At 43.2% G+C, this 20,254-nt stretch overlaps 1 protein-coding gene across 1 annotated transcript in view; it reads left to right on the forward strand.

Annotated features, from left to right (window-relative positions):
• GML (glycosylphosphatidylinositol anchored molecule like) overlaps nt 1-13,826 on the forward strand; it is a 15,757-nt gene extending 1,931 nt beyond the window's left edge. Inside the window, exons 2-4 of the mRNA XM_037732435.1 lie at nt 3,572-3,660; nt 4,263-4,370; nt 13,370-13,826. Coding sequence (XP_037588363.1) covers nt 3,588-3,660; nt 4,263-4,370; nt 13,370-13,665 — 477 coding nt within the window. The 5' untranslated portion in view covers nt 3,572-3,587 and the 3' untranslated portion in view covers nt 13,666-13,826. The remainder of the gene's footprint in view (nt 1-3,571; nt 3,661-4,262; nt 4,371-13,369) is intronic.
• The last annotated feature ends 6,428 nt before the right edge of the window (nt 13,827-20,254 follow it).

Raw genomic sequence — 20,254 nt, forward strand, 5'->3', positions numbered from 1 at the left:
AACTCCGCTCACCTCAGGGTCCCAGGGAGAACCCCCAACTCCGCTCATCTCAGGGTCCCAAGGGAGACCCCCCGGAACTCCGCTCTCCTCAGGGTCCCAGGGAGAACCCCCAACTATGCTCCCCTCAGGGTCCCAGGGAGACCCCCGGGAACTCCGCTCTCCTCAGGGTCCCAGGGAGACCCCTCGAACTCCACTCCTCTCAGTGTCCCAGGGAGATCCCCAAATTCTCCTTTCAAGGGTCCCAGGGAGACAGTCCCCAAATCTGCTCCTCTCAGGGGTCCCACGGTGCCGCTCCCTTTGGAGCTCGGCTTCCCTTGGGAGTCTGGGGGTGGGGGCCCCGTTCTCTTCTTGAGCCTCCTTCCCTCTGGGTGTCCCGGGGGCCACCCCACCCCCACACTGCCAGTGATTTCCCAAAACGGGGGCCTCTCGGGGCCACAGCCCCTTCCACATTCTGTCCCTCATTCTTTTGTGGTTCCTTGCTTTCGACAGAAAGGAGGCATCCGTTTCCAACCTTCCTTCCTCTTCCAATGGAACCCTGCTTTTCCTCCAGTGTCCCTTCAGGCTACTTCTGCCAGGTTTCTACTTTTCATCCTTTATTATCACTTTGCCCAAAATATTCTTGACTTCTATTGAGAAGGATTTGGGGGTCCGTTTCTTAATTGGAAGTGAGTTCTAAATTTCCAAGCAGATGGAGGTTTTCCAGTTATCCTTCTAGGGGTGACTTACTGCTTAATGCCACCGTCGTCAGAAAGTGCACCCTGAGGGTCTGAAACTGCTTTCGGCTCTGAAGTCTGTCCTGGTCGACCCTTGTAATGCTTTTCGCCTGGAAGTCTTCACACGCCGATGCTGACATAACGGTTTCTGCCTTTCAGTTCTATAGCCTCCTTTGCTTTGGGATATTGCCATATATTTTATTTCAAAATATGTTATAAACTCAATATTTCTTGTAGTGGATCTGCTGGTAAAATATTCCAACTTTTTGTCCGAAGCCATCTTAATTATGTCTTCATTTCTGAATATATTTTCACATCAGTGGAATAGAATGCTTGGAATAACTTCCTTCTTTCCTTGCTGTTGAAGCTATATTATTCTTTTGTTTTTCTGTTTTTCATGCTTTGTGTTGGAAGATCTGCCATCGTGTGGGTTGTTGCTGTTTAAGATACTGTCTTTCCTCCTCCTATGGCTGCTTCTAAGAGTTTTACTTTTTTCAGGTTTACAGTGGTTCAAGTGTGGCGTGTCTAAGATTGGTTTTCCTTGCACTTATTCTGCTTTGGGCCTGCAGAACTTTTCAGGTTTTTGGGGTGATCCCTTTCATTCATATTGGAAAATTTATCTGCCAATATTTCATAAAATATTTCCTCTATTTCTTTGTCTACTCGTGGCACTCCAGTTATGTGTATGCTCTGTAGGTGACTCATCTGGGTGTCTCTTTGCCCTGATTCTGTTCATTTCTTCTTTTCCTTTTTCTGGGTATCAGTTCGGATACTTTTTATAGACCTGTTTTTACATTTTCTAATTTCCTCTTTTGCTGAGTCCAATTGGGTATTCATGTCATCCAAGTGATTTTAAAATTTCTAATAGTTTGTTTTTCTTTTCTAGGATGTCCATTTGATTCTTTTGATAGGTTTTATTTATCTGTTGATAGTTTTTATATTTTTTAAATCAATTTTATCTTTTTGTTTCATAGTCTCATTATAGTTATTTTAAAGCATCTGTATGCTAATACCAGCATTTTAGTGAACTGTGGTTTTACTTCTGTTTCTGTTGTATTGATTAGCAGTCTGTGATATTATGAGAGATATATTTGGTTGTTATCTGCAGTTCCTGGCACAGAGCTCCTAAAACTTTTGTGATTTCCTGAGTAATGGGGTGATAGGAGCATTTTTTTTTTTCAAAATGTTTGCTCTTAGTGCATTTGGCCCTCTGTTTCTGCAGCTTCCACATCCAAGGATTCAACCAACCACAGATCAAAAATATTTAGGGAAAAAATAAATAACAATACAATAATTAAAAATACAAATAAAAGACCAGTACAGTATCACAACTATTTACATGGCATGTACGTTGTATCAGACATTATCATCTAGAGATGGTTAAAGTATACAGGAAGATATGCACAGATTATATGTAAATACTAAGCCATTTTATATGAGGAACTTAAGCATCCAAGGATTCTGGTATCCAAGAAGCAGGGGTGACCTGGAACTAGTTTCCCTCAGATTTTGAGGAGAATTCTGTCTGATTCCTCACAGGAGCCACTAACACTCTGGGGATCTCTGGAATGATTAAGATGTCTTTTTGTATGCTAATGAGGCAACTGACTGGGGCCCCTAAGACAGCTTCAGGATGGAAGGTGTTTGTCAGAAAGACCTGACAGCTAGTGAAGCTGACCGGCCTGGTGAGTCAGGAGCCCCTTCCAAGTGTGGTCTTGGTCAGTCTTGGTCTCCTGCATCCTAGAGGTACCAGCCCATTTTTCTTCCCAAACTTGATGACCTAGGGCTGGAGGCACATAAAATCTCAGCCTTCCCCACTGGAGCTGGGCTTAGTACACAGGGTGGGGCAAAGTGGGTACCGGATCCTGATCGTCTCTGTCCCTGGGTTGTGGCTTCTTGCTACACAGTCAGCTTCTGATTCTGTGGCCCCAGCTGCTCTTGCGGTGGGGGGGAGCTACAAATCAGGCTCTGACCCCCTCCAGGTGAGGCCTCAGCATGAGAGGAGTCAGCAGGCAGGCCACTGGTGTGCAGTCAGCAGCTGTGCCCAGGGACGTGCCCCACTGAGCACTGAGGGCTGACTTGTTCCCAACAAGGGAGACAGAGCTTCTCCGTTGAGTAGGGCTGCTGAAGGGGGAGTAGGGATGGAGATAGTGCATTTGCAGGAGTAAGGGTGCAGTTGGGTCCCTGCCTGAAAATGCCTCAGTTGTGGCAACTGGTTGGTGACCTGAGGGGCATATCTGATCCCACAGTGCTGGCATCAGGACTTAGTTGTGAGGTGCCCCAGACCCTCCCCTTGTCAGTAATTAGCTGCTGGCTCAGTGATGCCCAGGGTGAGGGAAAACTTGATTTCGGGAGGGTAGTTCTCTTGTAATGACACCGGGATGCCTTCAAGTTTGGCTTCTGGTATGTTCTGTCCTTCTCCCATTCTTGTAGTCATCTTAGCCCTCATGTTGTTGAGTTGCATGTGAGAGTAGGAGGCTCATCAATGGGCAGTGTTTGAGAACATTTCACAAGTTGCTTTTGAGTTTCAGAATCAACCAGTAGATGCAGAAAAATATTTTGGAGCATGGGGACCCTTGGGCGAGCTGCCACGTGAAGCAGCCCCAGGACCCCCCTGACTCAAGGAGTGATGGTGAGTTTGTGTGAGGTGACAGCACAGGCCTGGTATAGCCTTGTGTGTGAGTGAGACCTGCCCAACCCCAGTGCCGTACCTGAGGAGCTGTTGGCCCAGTGGGGGAGGCATTCAGGTGGGCAGAGTCGGGGACACTCATGAGGCCATTGAAGCCAGCAGCATAGAGCTGGCCAAGGAGCCATGGCTCACTAACGTGTTGTCTGGGTCTCCTCACCTTTAGATCCTGGCTCCTGCATGAAGTGATGCTCCCCTTTGCCTTGCTCGTAGCCGTGGGGATCCCACTGGTGGCAGCCAATGTCAGCGTGAGTCCTCATTGTAAGTATCATTCCCTCTCACTGTCCAGGAGAGGACAGTTCACCTGGAGCTTCTGGGGATCACTGGAATGATTGGCTGGAACATGGAGCATGTCTCAGCCAGCTGGGGCCTGCATTGTCTGTGTAATCAGGGGTGGGCACTAGGGCAGTCCAGGAGAAGTCGTGAGCAAGGAGAGGGTTAGGATGGAAGAGCAGCTGACCAGGGACCAAGAGGAAACCTTGATGTGGCTCTTCAACATCGGGGCAAGGCAGGAGAGGCTATGTCCAGGGAAACCCAGGAGGACCCTGGCCCCTGTGAGTGTCCAGTCTTCCTTGGTGAGGTGGGCCTGGTCTGCAGAGCATAGCAATCCCATATGTGGCCGCCAGGGGCACTAACTGGAGCCTGTGTTGGAGAGCAGGGAAAGCTCTCCTGGTGCCTGGCTTCCCTCCCAGGAGCTAGTCTGGGCCAGACTCAGACTGCATAGAGGGCTGAGATGTGCAGGCTAGGAGAAGTCCTTGGAAGCAGAGGGGAAGGACTGGCCATTCAGGGAGGGTAGAGTGAGCTGGTAATGGGTGGAAAGGCATGGGGAAGCAGAAGCCTGATGTCTCTCTCTCTCCTCTCAGGGACCTATAGTTTGAAATGCCATGACTGTGCGGCCATAAACGACTTCAATTGTCCCAACATTAGAGTATGTCCGTATGATATTAGGCGCTGTATGACAATCTCCATTCGTAAGTACCTCTTTGTCATTTTGACAAATTGTGGATTAGTTTCCTACCTGGGTGGTTTCTGTGGGCAGAGCCAGTCTGCTTTCTTCTCTGCACGCAGCTCTGTTTCCCCTTCCCTCATGTCGCCCACCCTGAGTGCGTCTCTGCAGGCCTTGGACTCAGCCTCACGATAGGCTAGCATGCATCATCTTGTAGCGGCAGGTACTCTGCAAAGTAGGATATTCCGTCCATGCATCTGCACTGTCTCCAGGGAGTAGGAGCATTGCTGGATCTCAGAGCCTCCACTGCCCCTGGTTGTGTGTGTAGACATCCCATGCTGCCTAGGCAAGCCCTCAATGCTCATTCGATTTCCATTAGTCTATAGAGTGCTTCCAGCTCAGTAGGCCCAAGCAGTGGATGCACCATGGACCCCTCAGGGCAAAGCCCACCACACACAAATGGGAAAGCCAAGCATAAGTTCAGGGCAGAGCCTGTACTTCCAGGATACTCTTCCTTCTTCCTCAGAGCCCTCTGGTACTCAGAGAAAGGTGGCCCCTCTCCTTAGGGCCCTCACCTGCAGAAGATGTATGGCCAGAGGCCCAGTGACCAATGAAGCAAGCAGGAAGGGTGCAGCCAGTGTACATCCTAGTGCACACATGGAGGGCTTGTCTGTGGCCCTGCTCAGGACCTTTCCTTCAGCCCTTTTGTCCCCAGTGTCCGTGGTTGTGTTTGCAACTTCACATGTCATTCTGTGTTCTAAGCTTTGTGCAAAAATAATTCCCTGATTACCACCTCGATATGGTTTGGCTATGTCCCCACCCAGATCTCATCTTGAATTGTAGCTGCCATAATCCCCATGTGTCATGGGAAAAACTGGTGGGAGATACAGCTAGTGCTCGACTTACGACCACGATTGGTTCCGACAGATCGGTCGTAACACGATTTGGTCGTAAGTTGAGTAGGCTATATGCACGCGGAGAGGTAGTGCTGCCGGAAGCTGGTCCGCACTGTCGTATGCCCAGCTGGGCAACGTTTGCTCTGCCAGACGCGGAGCAGTCATGGCTAGCGATTGTGGTCTTAAAGTCGAATGGTCGTAAGTTGCATAGGTCGTAAGTCGATCAATACCTGTAATTGAATCATGGAGGTGGTTACCCTCATGTTGTTCTCATGTTAGTAAGTGAGTTCTCACAAGATCTGATGATTTTATAAGGGGCTTTTCCTTGGCAATTCTCCTTCCTGCCATCTTGTGAAGGATGTGTTTGCTACCCCTCCTGCCGTGATTGTAAGTCTCCTGAGGCTTCCCTAGCCATGTGGAACTGTGAGTCAATTATAAATTGCCCAGTCTCAGGCAGTTCTTTATAGTAGTGTGAGAATAGACTAATATACACCTCTTCTTCAGACCAATTGCTGATTTGGGACATGGGCAGGAGGCTGAGAATCTGGGCTTTGTCTCCACAGTAGCCACTGCTGGGGACCTTGATGGCATGGTTTTGTCGTTTTGGGATTACTACCTCTAAATGAGACTGAGAACTATCTTTTCCACAGCTCCTTCATGGGGCAATACTTGTCAAAAAGAGGAACTTGAGTGAGATTTGCAAGGTATGGGTGAAGCAGAGATCACTCTTCTGGAAGATCATGATGGTTTTATACAGTGATGGACACTGGTGGACTTCAGTCTGTCCTCACTTGTGTCCTCCTCCATGCCCATCCCATCTTCACTTCTGAGCCTTTGACTGAAAGCAATTCCTAAGACTCCGGCAGCTATTTGGCCACTGGCCTGCCTAGGTGATGGGTGCTTCAGTGGAGCAGTTTAAACATCTCTGCAAGAGACCCCTCTGCACAACCTTACTTGAGAAGACAAAGGTGCATGGCCTTTGATATTGCCCTGTTCCAGCTGTCCCAATGTCAGTGGATGTAGCTCTGGACAGTTCTCTGATCTTCAGCCTCACCTCACCAACTTCCTTTCTTGGCTCCCCCACAGTCATGGCAGCTGTAACACTTGTATTTAATAACCTAGACCTATACTGCTTTAGGATCTCCATTTTTCTGAATGAACCCTGAGGGATACTGGGACAAGAAATTGGGAATGCTGGAATGCTGGGGCGTTTTTCCTTTCAGGAGATTTGCTGATTCCTAGGGCTGTGCAGGATGGTAAGCAAAAGACCTCTATGGAAAAAAGCATTTTGAGTGTCAGGGATTGAGCTTCCTTCCACCCACAGCCAACATCAGTGAGTAGAGGGACAGACACATAGATCTGCAGAACAGAACCGAGAACCTAGAAATCACTCTACACAGATATGCCCAACTGATTTTTGGCCAAGGTGCCAAAACCGTCAAATGAGGAAGCATGGCTTCCTCAACATTCATAGGCAAAAATGAACCTTGACCTCAAACCTTACACAAAAATGAACTCAAAATGGATCATAGGCTTAAACGTAAAAAGGTAAAACTAAAATTTCTAGGAATAAAAACACATAAGAGAAAATCTGTAGCATCAAGTACTAAGCAAAGAATCTTAGACTTGACACCAAAGCCTGATCCATAAAAGGCAAGCTTGTTAACATTGAACTTCAGCCCATTTTACATCTTTTTATTTTAATCTCTGCATGACCTTGTTAGCAGAATGAAAGGACAGTCTACAGACTGGGAGAAAATACTTGTAACCACATGTTCAACAAGGAACTAATATCTCAAACACATGAAGAACTCTCAAAATTCAGTAGTCAAAATGCAGTCAGTTTCATTAGAAAATAGGCAAGAAACATAAAGTGCATTTCACCAAAATGTATTCACAGATGGCAAATAAGCACATGAATAAATTATCAACATCATTAATCCATTGAGGAAAGTGCAAATTAAAACCACAGTTAGATATCACCAATCAGAATGACCAAAATAAAAAATATTGGCAACACCAAGTGTTAGTGAGGATTCAGAGAAACCAGATTGTTCATGCATTTCTAGTGGGAATGGAAACTGATGTAGCCAATATGGAAAACAGTGTGGCAGTTTCTTTAGGAACTAAAGATGAAACTACCATATATCCCCAAAATTGCACTTCTAGGTGTTTTTTTTCCAGAGAACTAAAAACTTGTGTTCACAACAAAAATGTACATGGGTGTTCACAGCAGCTTTATTTCTTAATACCGCCAAACTGAAAACATTCTAGATATCTTCCAATGGGTAGAGGGTTAAATGAACCATGGTATATCCACACCATGGGATACTGCTTAGCACCATAAAGGAACACACTATAGGTGCACACAACTTGAAAGAGCCTGCAAGAATTTATGCTGAGTGACAAAGGGCAGTCTCCAAAGGTTACATGCTATATGGCTTCATTGATATAGCATGATAGAAATGACAGTGTTCCTGTGGCGCTCTACGGTAGCTTTGCAAGTTGTTAGCATTGGTGTTACCTAGCTTTGCAAAGTGTTTGGCCATGTGGGCCCTCACTGACTGAATAAAGGGCCCACATGGGCTGTTATTTCTTACAATTCTATTTCAATACAAAATTATCTTAAAACATTTAATGAAAAGCAAGTTAAATAATTACTACATCATTAATTACATTAACATTTAAAAGGCTACAATTAGCAGCCTAGGACTTTCAGAGTAAACAAAAATCTATGTTTTCTGCCTACAAGAGATATGCTTAAAATGTGAACACAGAGGCTGGCATAGTGGCTCATGCCTGTAACCCCAGCACTTTGGGAAGTTGAGGTGGGAGAATCACTTGGGCCCAGGAGTTTGAGACCAGCCTGGGTAACGTGGCTAAATTCCGTGTCTATAAAAAATAGAAAAATTAGCCAGGTATAGTGGTATGCACCTGTGGTCCCAGCTACTCAAGAGGCTGGGGTGGGAACATCACTTGAGCCTGGGGAGGCTGAGGCTGCAGTGAGCCACAATTGTGCCACTGCACTCCAACCTGGGCAAGAAAGTGGGAAGATCTTGTCTGGAAAAGAAAAAAAGAAAACAACTTGACAGAACTTAGGAAATGTAGGCAAATCCATAGTCATGTAGTTGTCGCTAATACCCCTCTCACTATAGCTACCAGATGCTATAGTATGGAGACAAAACTCATTATGGCTATAGACAGAGGTTGCCAGGTTTCTTCTGTGAAGGACCAGATAGTAAATGGTTTCAGTGTCGTAGGCCATCTTGTCTCTGTTGAAACTACCTGGCTCTGTCTTTTTAGGGGCAGAAGCAGCCATTAATAACATGTTATTGCTGCTGTGGTACAACAAAGTGTTGTATACACACTCACTGAGTGGGCTGGAGTTGTCCTGTGGGCTCTGCCTTGCCCACCTCTACTGTCGAAGGTCTGAACATTACCATTAACAACTGGAATAATCAACATATCAGAAGCCAGAAATCACCCAATGCACATTCTTTGAAAGTTGACATGTGATGTTTACAACATTGACTTTTACAAAATGAATGACATAATACGTGCATCAGCAGAGTCAAGGGATTGAAATTATTTAGATTTCTTTCTCTATTACAGTGGAATTAAGCTAGAAATAATGATGAACTAGGAAGCCTCTCAAGTGCATGGCATTAAGCAGAGCATTCCTAGATAATCAGTTACACAAAAGAGAAGCCACAACAGAAATTAGGAAATACTAAGGTCTGAATGATTATGAAGACGGGCCATGTCCAGTGAGTGGAAAGTGGCAAGGAGTGTTTAGAGCAAAATCTATACCATCACAGTGACATCAAAAAGGGTGAAGCATCTGAGCTTTTTCAAGACCTGGAAAAAGAATGGAAAATCCACCCAAATAAATGAGAAAGGAAGAAATATCAAATGGATTGCAGAAATCTTTAAGGTAGAAAAAAAAGGAATATATGAAATCAACAAAGCCAATAGTTGGTTCTTTGGAAATAGTCCCAGTGTTGGTAAAATGTAATAAGAGACTAAAAGAAAGCTAAAATTCACATTCCAGTATCAGACATAAAGAGAGAGTCATCGTCAAACTTTACAAGCCTCATAAAGAAAATACAAGTCTCCTCTAAATAGCCCTCCTGAGCTAAATTTAAGATCTTGATGAACTAAACAAAAATGTGAAAAACACAACCATATCTGACCTACAACAAAACTGTAATGCTGAAGTATCCTGTTAATGAAATGGAATCCTTTATGGAAAACCTACCAACCTAGAAATTACTAGGCCCAGATGGCTTCATTGGCAAATTCTTCAAAATATTTGTGGGAGAAATAGCAGCAGTCTTACACATGCTCTTCCAGATCATCAACAAGGATTAATTGCTTCCTAGTACATTTATGATGGAAGCTTAACCCTAATACCAAATACCAGCAAAGACTATTTAAAAGGGAAATTATAGGCTACCGTTTCATATGACTACGGATGCAAAATACTAACAAAACCAGCCAAATCCTTGATGTATGTAAGCACATGTAATGCCATGCAGTATCTTCAATGGGATTCTGGAAAAGGAAGAGGGCAGTAAGGAAAAATCAATGAAATCTGAATAACATATGGAATTGTATTCGTGAGAATTTATCAGTATTTGTTTAATAGTTGTGAAAAGTGTGCCATAGTAATATAGGCAGTGTGAGAAAAGGGGCCTGGGTATGAGGCATATAGGAACTCTGTACTATCTCTGCAACTTTTCTAACAACCTAAAACTATTTTAAAATAAAAGGTAACACACACACACACACACACACACACACACACACCCCATAACCCCAGTATCTTGTGGATTCAATAACAATTACAATGTGGTTTACAATTTGAAACCCACCAGTTTAATTCACCATATTAACAAAGAAAAGGGCAGAGATGATTGTAGATGCTGAAATGTGTTGATAAAATCCAACACCCTTTCCAAATCTCTGCGGGAAATGTCTACCATCACCACTTTTATTCCCAAAGGAACCGGAGTTCTTAGGTAGTTCAGTTAGGCAACAGGAGGAATTAAGACACATGGTGAGTAGAAAGAAAGAATTTAAACTGCTTACTATTCATCAGAGACAACAAACTTCAAATAACAATTACTTTTAGGAAAGATCCTGAATACAAGATAAGCATTCAAAAATCAGTTTACAAGATCAATTGTCTTTTTGTACATCAAGAAACAAATTGAAAATGAAAATTTCCAAGGAAAGGTGTTCTTTAAAATATCACAAAATAAAGTACCACAAATCCAACTAGATTTGTGCAAGATTCCAACACTGAAACTGCAAAAACACTATTGAAGACTTAAAAGACCATTAAAGACTTAAACACATGGATTTGTACACTATGCTTATGGATCATGAGACCCAACAGAGTAAGGATATCTAGTCTCCAATTCGCCTACAAATTCAAAAGAATTTCAATCAGAGTTTCAGCAGGGGTGTGTTTGTGTTTTGACAAGTTGGTGCCAAATGCTTATTGAAAACATGAAGGGCTAGGAATAGCCAAAGCAGTCTGGGAGAAAATGAGAAAAGCCCAAGGACTTGCGCTCTGAGCTGTAAAGATTAGTCATATAACTTCCTTAATCAAGGCAGTTCAGTGTTGGGTCCTGTGGTCAGGATTGGAAAATACAACACTTGAAGGGAAATAATTCCAAAAAAGCCACATGCGTCTTGTTTCTTGATCTCTGACAAAGTTGACCCTGCAGTGCAGTGGGTAAAGACAATTCTTTGCACTGAGTAGTAGTGGTTATGTTAGATATTTGTACACAATATTCGTGCCATATAAAAGAAGCAGTTTGAGGTGGTTTGTGGATCTCAATATAAATATTAAACCAACAAAGTTTTTAGAGAAAAATATAAAATGCTGTATTTGTGACTTTTAGGAATTAAGAATTCAAAAAATGGAACAAAATAGTGCTAGTCACATAAGAATGAAATTGATACATTTTACCTTTACTTTCACAACTTCTGTTCCTAAGAAGAGGCGTGTGTGTGAAATAGTAAAATTGCAAGCCACAGATGAGGAGAAAGCATTTCAAAACATGTATCTACAAAAGGACTTGTATTCACAATATAAGGAACTTCTTCCTACGAATTGATTAATAAAAAGCTGATCATCCAATAGAAATTTAAACAAGAGACTTAAAGGAAATTTGCCAGAAAATGGTATCTGAATGTGTAACATATATAAGAAAAGTTGTTCAGTGTTACTCTCCTTGAAAGAAATGTAGCTTAAAACCACAACACGATAACACCACAAGAAATGACTCAATGTCCTAAAACGATCATACCAAGTGTTTTCAGGGTTCTGAAGTGTGCACAATCGCTCAGACTATGGATAGGTTCAACCCAGTGTGGAAAACAATTCGATGTTGTCTGCTAACGCTGCATATCAAAGACTCAGATTCAGCACTTCTACTCCTAGGTACGTAGCTAATATTAAAAAAAAAATTTTACAGGCTCACCTCAAGGCAAATACAAGACAAGAATATTCATTGCAGCACTATTTGGAGTAGACAAAAACCAGAAACAACTTTAACGTCCATCAACAATAAATTGTGGTATGTTCACCAATGTAATGCTACATAATTATGCGGGTGAACAGTATACAACAGTGTTGAACAATAGGGATCAATTTCATAAACACAGAGTAGAGCAAAAGAAGCCATACACAAAAGCAGACATAATGTATATACTTTCAACCAAACAGAACTAGCCTATAGGTTTAGAAGCCCACGCATTTCCTGTCTTTGGCCTGAGCTCCTTACAGTAGTGTCTGTGTGGAGGAACAGAGTGGAGAGTCCTGGGGCTCTCGTGCAGCTCTGTGTCTGAAGCTGCTTGCTGAGTACTGGCTGTCAGCACTCTGAAAATCCATCAAGTTGTTGACTTATGGTCAGGCACATTTCTGTAGAATGTTGAACTCCAATAAACTTTTAAAATGGAAAATAACAGACAACAAGTGACTGATTCATATTCATTAGTTCTTTCTGGTGTTATGGAGGAGACAAGACCTAGAGCCATGAATGGATAAATCAATTATGGTAAGTTCCAGAATAAAGTATTTGTGTAAACACTGGATAGACTTCAAGGGGAACGGAAGTAATGGTAAGGGCCAAGGTTATTTAACCTAGGGATTCTTGAAGGAGGTGTTACATGGAGCTTTGGTCAGGTGGCATTGGTCAGCTGAGGCCACTGGACAAGCCCTCTAGTGATGGTTATCAATCACATTAGCTGTGGAACCCTAGTTGGAATGTTGCATCAAGTCTGTGCTGGGGAGGAGGCTGGCACCAAGGGCTAAAGAGCATTTATATGTTGATCCAGGAGATTAAAACACCAGGCTGAGGTTCCCAAGAAAGAGTTTACCCTAGAAGCGTCTTGCCAACTGCAGAAAATTTGGATAAGGACACACTAACATGGGCACCTCTGTTAAAGGTCCATGTGATCTCTGGACCATAAGTGAAACATGATTTCTAGTCTGCATTAAATTTCTAGAGCTCTAGAATTTTTTTTTTTTTTTGAGACAGAGTCTTGCTCTGTCACCCAGGCTGGAGTGCAATGTCATAATTGCACTCACCGCAGCCTCCGTCTCCTGGGCTCAAGGGATTCTTCTGCCTTGGCCTCCCGGGTAGCTGGGACTACAGGTGCATGCCACCATGCCCGACTAATTTTTATATTTTTAGTAGAGACAAGGCTTCACCATGTTGGCCAGGCTAGTCTCAAACTCCTGACCCTGTGATCTGCTCACCTCGGCCTCACAAAGTGCTGGGATTACAGGTGTGAGCCACTGTGCCCAGGCTAGAATTCTTACCACAAAAAATGAACAGGATGTTTCATTGTGTGTAACTACGTGACAAGGTACCATGATATCATTTTGGAAGGGCCAGAGAAACTATCTCCAGAAGATATTCTTGGAGTGATGAGACCTGCTGGTAGACTTGGATATTCTCTCTCAGTCAAGTATTCTAGACAATGTTGTCACAGCTGGGAGTGTAGAATGTGGACGTGGAGCTAGTTATGGTTGAATGTGAGGTGTATGTGCTTCAATATTTACAAGCAGAAAAATGAAATCAATTATTTTCATTGCTGCTTCTTTTTTTAGGCATAAACCCTCGTGAACTACTTGTTTATAAGAACTGTACAAACAACTGCACATTTGTATATCCAGCTGAACAGGTTCCTGAAGCCCCAAGAAAACAGAGCAAAGTGAATAGCTTCTATTGGGTTCGTTGTTGTAGTTCCATGTCTTGCAATGCAGGAGGACCTACTAATCTTGAAAGGGACATGATACCTGATGTAACAATTGAAGAGGAGCTTCCAGAAGGAACTGTGCGGTTGGGGGAGTCAAAACTATTCCTGAGCTTTGCCTCTATCATAGTCAGCAGTATACTGTCATGAGGACCCCTCCTTGGAGAGTCTGACCATCTTCACCCATTCCACAGAGAAATGTTGCTCTCCATTATTCCATTGTAAGCCAGGGACACTTATGCACTGCTCCTATAGGTGGCCCATTTATGGTTTGTTGTAAGAGAAAAATAAAGAAAATTATTGTTTAGTGGAAATGTTCATGAACATTTGTTTGCCTGAATTTACTTGAGTACTCATAGTGGAGTCTCTATTCATATCTGTTTTTTTCTCCCTTGCTCAGGGATCAGTTGCTGTAGCTATCATTGATTTTAGTAGTTTTGCCTTTGGACTTCATACTGAAGTTATGCATGGGTTGCACACTGCAATTATAGCATTGCAATATTTTGGTTTGTCTGTACTTAATTTTACCACTGGGTTTTATACGTTCAGATGTTTTTGTTTTGTGCATGAGTGTTTTCTTTCAGATTGAAGAGCTCCCTTTAGCATTTCTTACAAGACAACTGTGGTGGTGTGAATTCTCTCAGCTTTTGTTTGTTTGGGAGAGACTTTATTTCTCCTTCATATTTGAAGTATAGTTTTGCTGGATACATTAGTTTTGGATGACAGTTGGGGATTTTTTTTTTCTGTTCAACACTTTGAAAATGTCATACCACTCACTTCTGGCATGTAGAGTTTCTCTTAAGAATTCTGTTGCCAGATGACCTGGAGCTCCTTTATATGTCTTATTTTTCTTGCCGCTTTTAGGGTCCTCTCTTTGTCCTTGACCTTTGAGAGTTTGATTATCATATGTGTCAGGGTAGTCTTATTTGGGTCAGATCTCTTTGGTGTTTTCTAACCTTCCTTTACCTGAATATTTATCTTTTCCACAAGTTTTAAAAAGTTTTTGGTTATTATTTTTCAATCAGCTTCCTATCCCTAGCACTTGGTTAACTCCCTCTTGAACATCAGTAATTCTACATTTGGTCTTTCGAGGTAATTTTCTATATCTTACATGTTCTTCATTCATTTTCATTCTTTCTTTTTTCTCCTTTGTCTGTGTACTTTCAAATAGCCTGTCTTCAGGCTCACTGATTCTTACCTCTACTTTATTCATTTTGCTGTTGAGAGTCCATAATTAGTTTTTCCATTTAGCAACTATATCTCTCAGTTCCAAGGTTTCTGTTTGATTTTTAAAATTATTTCAATCACTTTGTTAAATATTTCTGATAAATTTCTGAATTGCCTTTCTTTGTTATCTTGAAGATCACTGAGTTTCCTTAAACTATTTTGAATTCTCGGTCAGAGAATTCACATATTGCTGTCCCTTTAGGGTCAGTTACTGGTTCTTTGCTGTGTTCACTTGGGAAGGTCTTGGTTCCCTGTTTGCTGTTGTTTCTTGTGACTGTATGTCTATGTCCTTGCACAGAATAATTATGTGTTTATTTCACACTTCTCTGTCTGGCTTCTTTATGATTGTTTGTTTGGGTTTTTTAATTTTTATTTATTTATTTATTTTGAGACAGGAACTCACTCTGTCACCCAGGCTAGAGTGTAGTGATGATCATGGCTCACTGCAACTCCACCTCCCAGGCTCAGGTGATCCCCCAACCTCAGTCTCCTGAGTAGTTTAGACCCCTGGCTAATTTTTGTATTTTTTTTGTAGAGATGAGGTTTTGCCATGTTGCCTAAGCTGATTCCAGACTCCTGGGCTCAAGCTCTTTTCCCATCTCGACCCCCTAAAGTGCTGGAATCATAGGTATAAGCCACAACACCAGCCTGGTTTTTATTGGATATGTTTGGTTAGAGATCTTTGTGATTTATGTGTTTCTTTTCTTTTTCTTTTTTCCTGCTAGGTTGCTGCCTCCTTTTCTGCACTACATGGCAACATAAGCCCAACTTTGCCTTGGTTCTAGTTAACAGTAAAGTGCTGCCAGTCCCAAAGAGGGAAGCTCCAAGGGGATATCCTGGTAGTGTGGGAAGGCTGGCCAGGGCTGCATGCCTGGGTCCTGTGGAACTTACTTCCTCCAGCATGGCACTGTGAACAGCCACCCTGATTTGGTGTCTCCTTTGGCTGAGTTACACAGCAGAATTTTCAATTGTGGGGATGGTAGTCCCATTTCCCCTTTTGTCTCTGACTTTCCTCAGAAATATTTTTCCCTTCAGGCACTCCTGATGTTTCCCCTGGGTTGAGGCAGGGGCAGGCCTCCTGCCAGGAAACCCAAAATCGGAAGGAAGCTGGTTGTCTGCCTCCATGTCACTTTCCCCAGTGTAGAAACTATGACTTGGGGGAAAGTGTTCTGCACATTTGGTGCTGAGCAGATTGGGGAGAGGGGAATTGTGGGTATGAATCCCATTTTCTTACCATCTGCTCTGAGTTTTTCTATTTTTCTGTGGCCCAGGAACTATCTCATCCCATATTTGAGTTCTGGGATATTGCTGGTGATAATCTCAGTGCTGTATATTTGATTTTGGTTTTCTTTGAGGTGGGAGGAAAGCCAGCTTGCTTCTATACTGCTATCTTGGAAACTTGGATGTGTATTCCCTTAGGTATATTTCTAGTCATGCAATTGTTGGGTTCTGTGGTAACTCTCTATGTAATTAAGAGACTAGGAGACTGTTTTCCAGAGTGGGTGCACCATTTTACAGTCCCAGCAGCCAAGTTTGAGGGTTCTATCACTTATTATTATCTCATGTTTTTGATTTTAGTCTTTCTGGTAGATGTGAGGTACCACCTTATTGTGAGTTTGATTTGCATTTCCCATATGACTAGTGATATTGAGTATCTTCGCATGTGTCTTTTGGCCATGTGTTTGCCTTCCTTGGTTATCAGAGTACTTTATATATTCATGATACAAGTCCCTGATCAGATAGATGATTAGCAAATACTGTCTTCCATTCTGTGTGTTGTCCTATAACTTTTGAGAGTGTCCTTTGAAGCACAAATGTTTTCAATTTTGGTGGAGTCCAAACTCTCTATCTTTTCTTTTGTTGTTTATATTGTTGGTGCCATGATCTTTGCCAAACCCAAGGTCATTAAGGATTACCTCTATGTTTCCTTCTAAGACTGTTACACTTTTGCTATTATGATTATGTAACTGGGTGTTTTAGGTTCTTGCCCCCCCTGCCCCAGGAATGGGGGAAGAGGCCCTGGAGGTGCAGTGGGCTCGTTCAAGTAAATATCAGACTCAAAGAGTCTTGCAGTAAAGCTATTTATTAGGCACAGAGAGAGAAAAGTAGGGAGAGAGAGAGGAAACTCCCACATTGTCATGGGAGGGGATCCTGAGATGGAGTCCACACAGATATGGAGCAGAGAGACTTTTAATCTAGGAGTTACTCCTGCCCCATTCAAGTCCTCCTCCAGTGAGAGGAGTTCTTCCAAACTTCCTCTGGAGTGATTGATTTTTGACTCTGATGCTAGATTGGTTGTCCGGCCCACAGTCCTCCCATAGATTTTCGCAGGTTTTCTAAACAAAGGGAGCTCACCTTTCCCATGCATGCAAAAGTTAGACAGAGAACTCTAGGCTCCCAGATGGGGATGGTGGATGGAGATATGGTGCTGGGAAGTTCTTGCCTTTGAAATCATGCCCCTTGTGGACGTGGGAAGAGAAGTTAGATCTGGGAAGAGAAGTTAACACACTCCCTCAGTTAGATCTTTGATCAGTTTCAAATTCATTTTCATATATGGTCTAAGGACATAACTTCATTCTTTTCCACATAGTTATAAAGTTTCATTACCATTTGTTGGAAAGACTATTCTGTCCCCAATGGATGGTCTTGGCACCTTTGTAAAAAAGTCAGGTGACCATAGATGTATGGTTTTATTTCTGGACTCACAATTCTGTTCTATTGATCTAGATATCTGTCCTTGTGCTAATATTTCACAGTCTTGATTATTGCTAATTTGTAGTAAATTTTAAAATTGGGAAGTGTGAGTCTTTCTACTTTCTTCTTTTTCAAAACTATTTTGGCATTGCAGATCTCTTGCAATTCCATGTGAATTTTAGAATCAGCTTATCAATGTCTACAAAGAAGAGATTCTTTGGGGATTCTTTGGAGCTATCATAGGGATTATATTGGATCTGCAGATCAATTTGAGGGGTACTGTCATCTCAGCAACATCATGTCTTCTGACTCGTGAACATGGATGGGATGCTTTTTCAGTTATTTAGATCTCTAACTTCCTTCAACAGTGCTCTGTAGTTTTCAGAACATAAGTGTTGAATTTCTTTTGTTAAATGCATTCCTAAGTATTCTATTCCTTTTGGTGAAACCGAAAATGAAATTATTTTCTTAATTTCATTTTTAATTCTTCATTACAAGTAGAGAGAATACAAATGATTTTTGCATATTGATCTTGTACCCCGAAATCTTGTTGAACTACTTTTGTTAGAAATAATACTGTTTTTATTGGGCTTCTTAGGATATTCTAGGTAAAAGATCATGTGAAGTTTGAAAAGAGAGTTTTACTTTTTCTTTTTCCATCTGGCTGACTTCTGTTTATTTTTATTGCTGACTTGTTCTGGCTAGAACCTCTAATACAGTGTTGAATAGTAGTGTTGAGAAGACGCCCTTGCTCCTAATCTAACCTAGGAGGAAAGCAGCTAGCTTTTACAATTCAGTGGGAGGTTAGCTATGAAGTTTCCATGAATATATTTTATGAAGTTGAAGAAGCTTCTTTCTTTTTGAAGTTTGTTTAGTTTTTTAAAATGAAATTTGTGGTAGGTTTTATCAGATGCACTTTCTGCATCTGTTGAGATGAGAATGTGATTTTTGTTGTTTTATTCTACTGATATGGCTTATTACAATCATTAATTTTGGATGTTAAACCAACCTTATCTTCCTGGGAAAAATCCCACATGTCCATGGTGTATACTTCTGTTTATGTATTGCTGGACTCAGTGTGCTGGTATTTTACTAAGGATCTTTGAAGGAAGCTTACTAAGGATTATTTGAAGGATCTTTGAAGGTGGGGTCTGAGAAGGCCCAGAGAATTTGACAGGGCAGAGGAGGTGGAACTGGGACAATGATGCAAGGCACCAGGCGAGGACTCCCACCTTCTGCACAAAGACCCTGTCTTTGTGACATCACAAACACTCCACCCAACCCAAGCCCTGCCATACAGACACTAAGTCCCACTACCTCCATGTTCATAGAGAACACGGAGCCTCCCCACTTCCCCAGAACAGGCACCTGCACCCAATCTCACTCTCTCTCTGACCTTTGCTGCTTTTGTAAGCAGTTCACTTAATGAACATGAACCACATGGGACGCGATCTCCCAACATTCACTCTTTGCCTTCGAGGCTGCACTGTGAGTCCCTGCACTGTTCATCACCCTCATCTTCACGTGACTCTAAAAGAATTCATTTCCACAGCGGTGAAAACTCATCTCGTGTGTGCATGGACCACATGGACAAAAACATTCTCCTGGCAACAGGCATTTTGGTTGCTGTTTCCTCCATTTTCTATTTCTTTCCTTTTTCTTCTTTGTATTTGTTTTTGATTTGAGACAGGATCTCATTCTGTCACCCAGGCTGGAGTGCAGTGGCCATCACAGCTCACTGCAGCCTCAAACTCCTGGGCTCAAGTGATCCTCCAGCCTCAGCCTCCTGAGTAGCTTGGACTATAGGTGCCACCACCGTGTCTGGCTAATTTTTAATTTTTGGTAGAGATAGGGCCTTGTTTTTTTGCCCAGCCTGGTCTGGAACTCTTGACTTCAAGTGATCTTCCTGCTTTGGCCTCCCAAATTGCTGGGATTACAGGTGTAAGCCACCATGCCCACCCATTTTTCTGTTTGCATTAGTGACACTGCTGTCACTAACACCATGGCCCTAGGAGTAAAATCACTGCACAAAAGAAGATGTTATGTCCAAGGCTACAGAGGAGGGGCTCCTGCTTTGTGTAGTGGCCCTAACACTCCCGGTCCTCCTGGCTGGGATCAGGAGATGCAGCGGCAGGTGGATGGCATAGCTGCTCCAAAGGCTGCTGGGTGCTCAGGCTTCTGGCCCAGGGCTACTGGAACTCAGCCCGGGGCATGTAGATGGAGGATGCTGTGTCAGGGCTGAGGTTTGAGTTCCTTCTCAGAGCTGGGAGAGGAATCTGAGAATTCTTCAAAATATCATGGGGTGCGGGCTTGGACACCAGGTTTGGGAGCAGAAAGGACCAGAATGAACAGGACCCACAGACCCAGAGAAGGTGGTCAGTTTTGCTGTAGGCCTGAGGGCTGGCCCAGCCTTGTTCACAGGAGTCCCTGAAAGTGGGGGCCTGGTCTTCCCCAGAGAAGGAGCTCCTCTTCCTCCACAGTGCACCTTGGAGGTGTCTAGTCTATTCGAGGACAGCTTGCCCTGGGCTTGCTCTGTGAGCACAGCCCCAGGATCTTCTCCAGGTGGCTCTGGAACCCCCATACTGGGGAAGAAATCAGGGTGGGGGCTCCTGGACTGCCAGGATGCCCTCTGCTTGCCCTCTCTGTTGCCTCTGGGGCTTTGCTGGGCCCTCACCCTCCAGCTGAGTTAGAGGAAATGTCCCAGGTCAGCCTTGTCGACCATTTGGTCTCCAGGAGGCAGGCTCCAGCGGGGAGCGGCCAGACCTACAGGAAGGGAGAAGGGCCCGGAGGTGAGTTGGCGAGGGAGGCTTGGGACCTG

The sequence above is a fragment of the Cebus imitator genome, unplaced genomic scaffold (assembly GCF_001604975.1).
Source record: "Cebus imitator isolate Cc_AM_T3 unplaced genomic scaffold, Cebus_imitator-1.0 Scaffold449, whole genome shotgun sequence".
Taxonomy (NCBI): domain Eukaryota; kingdom Metazoa; phylum Chordata; class Mammalia; order Primates; family Cebidae; genus Cebus; species Cebus imitator.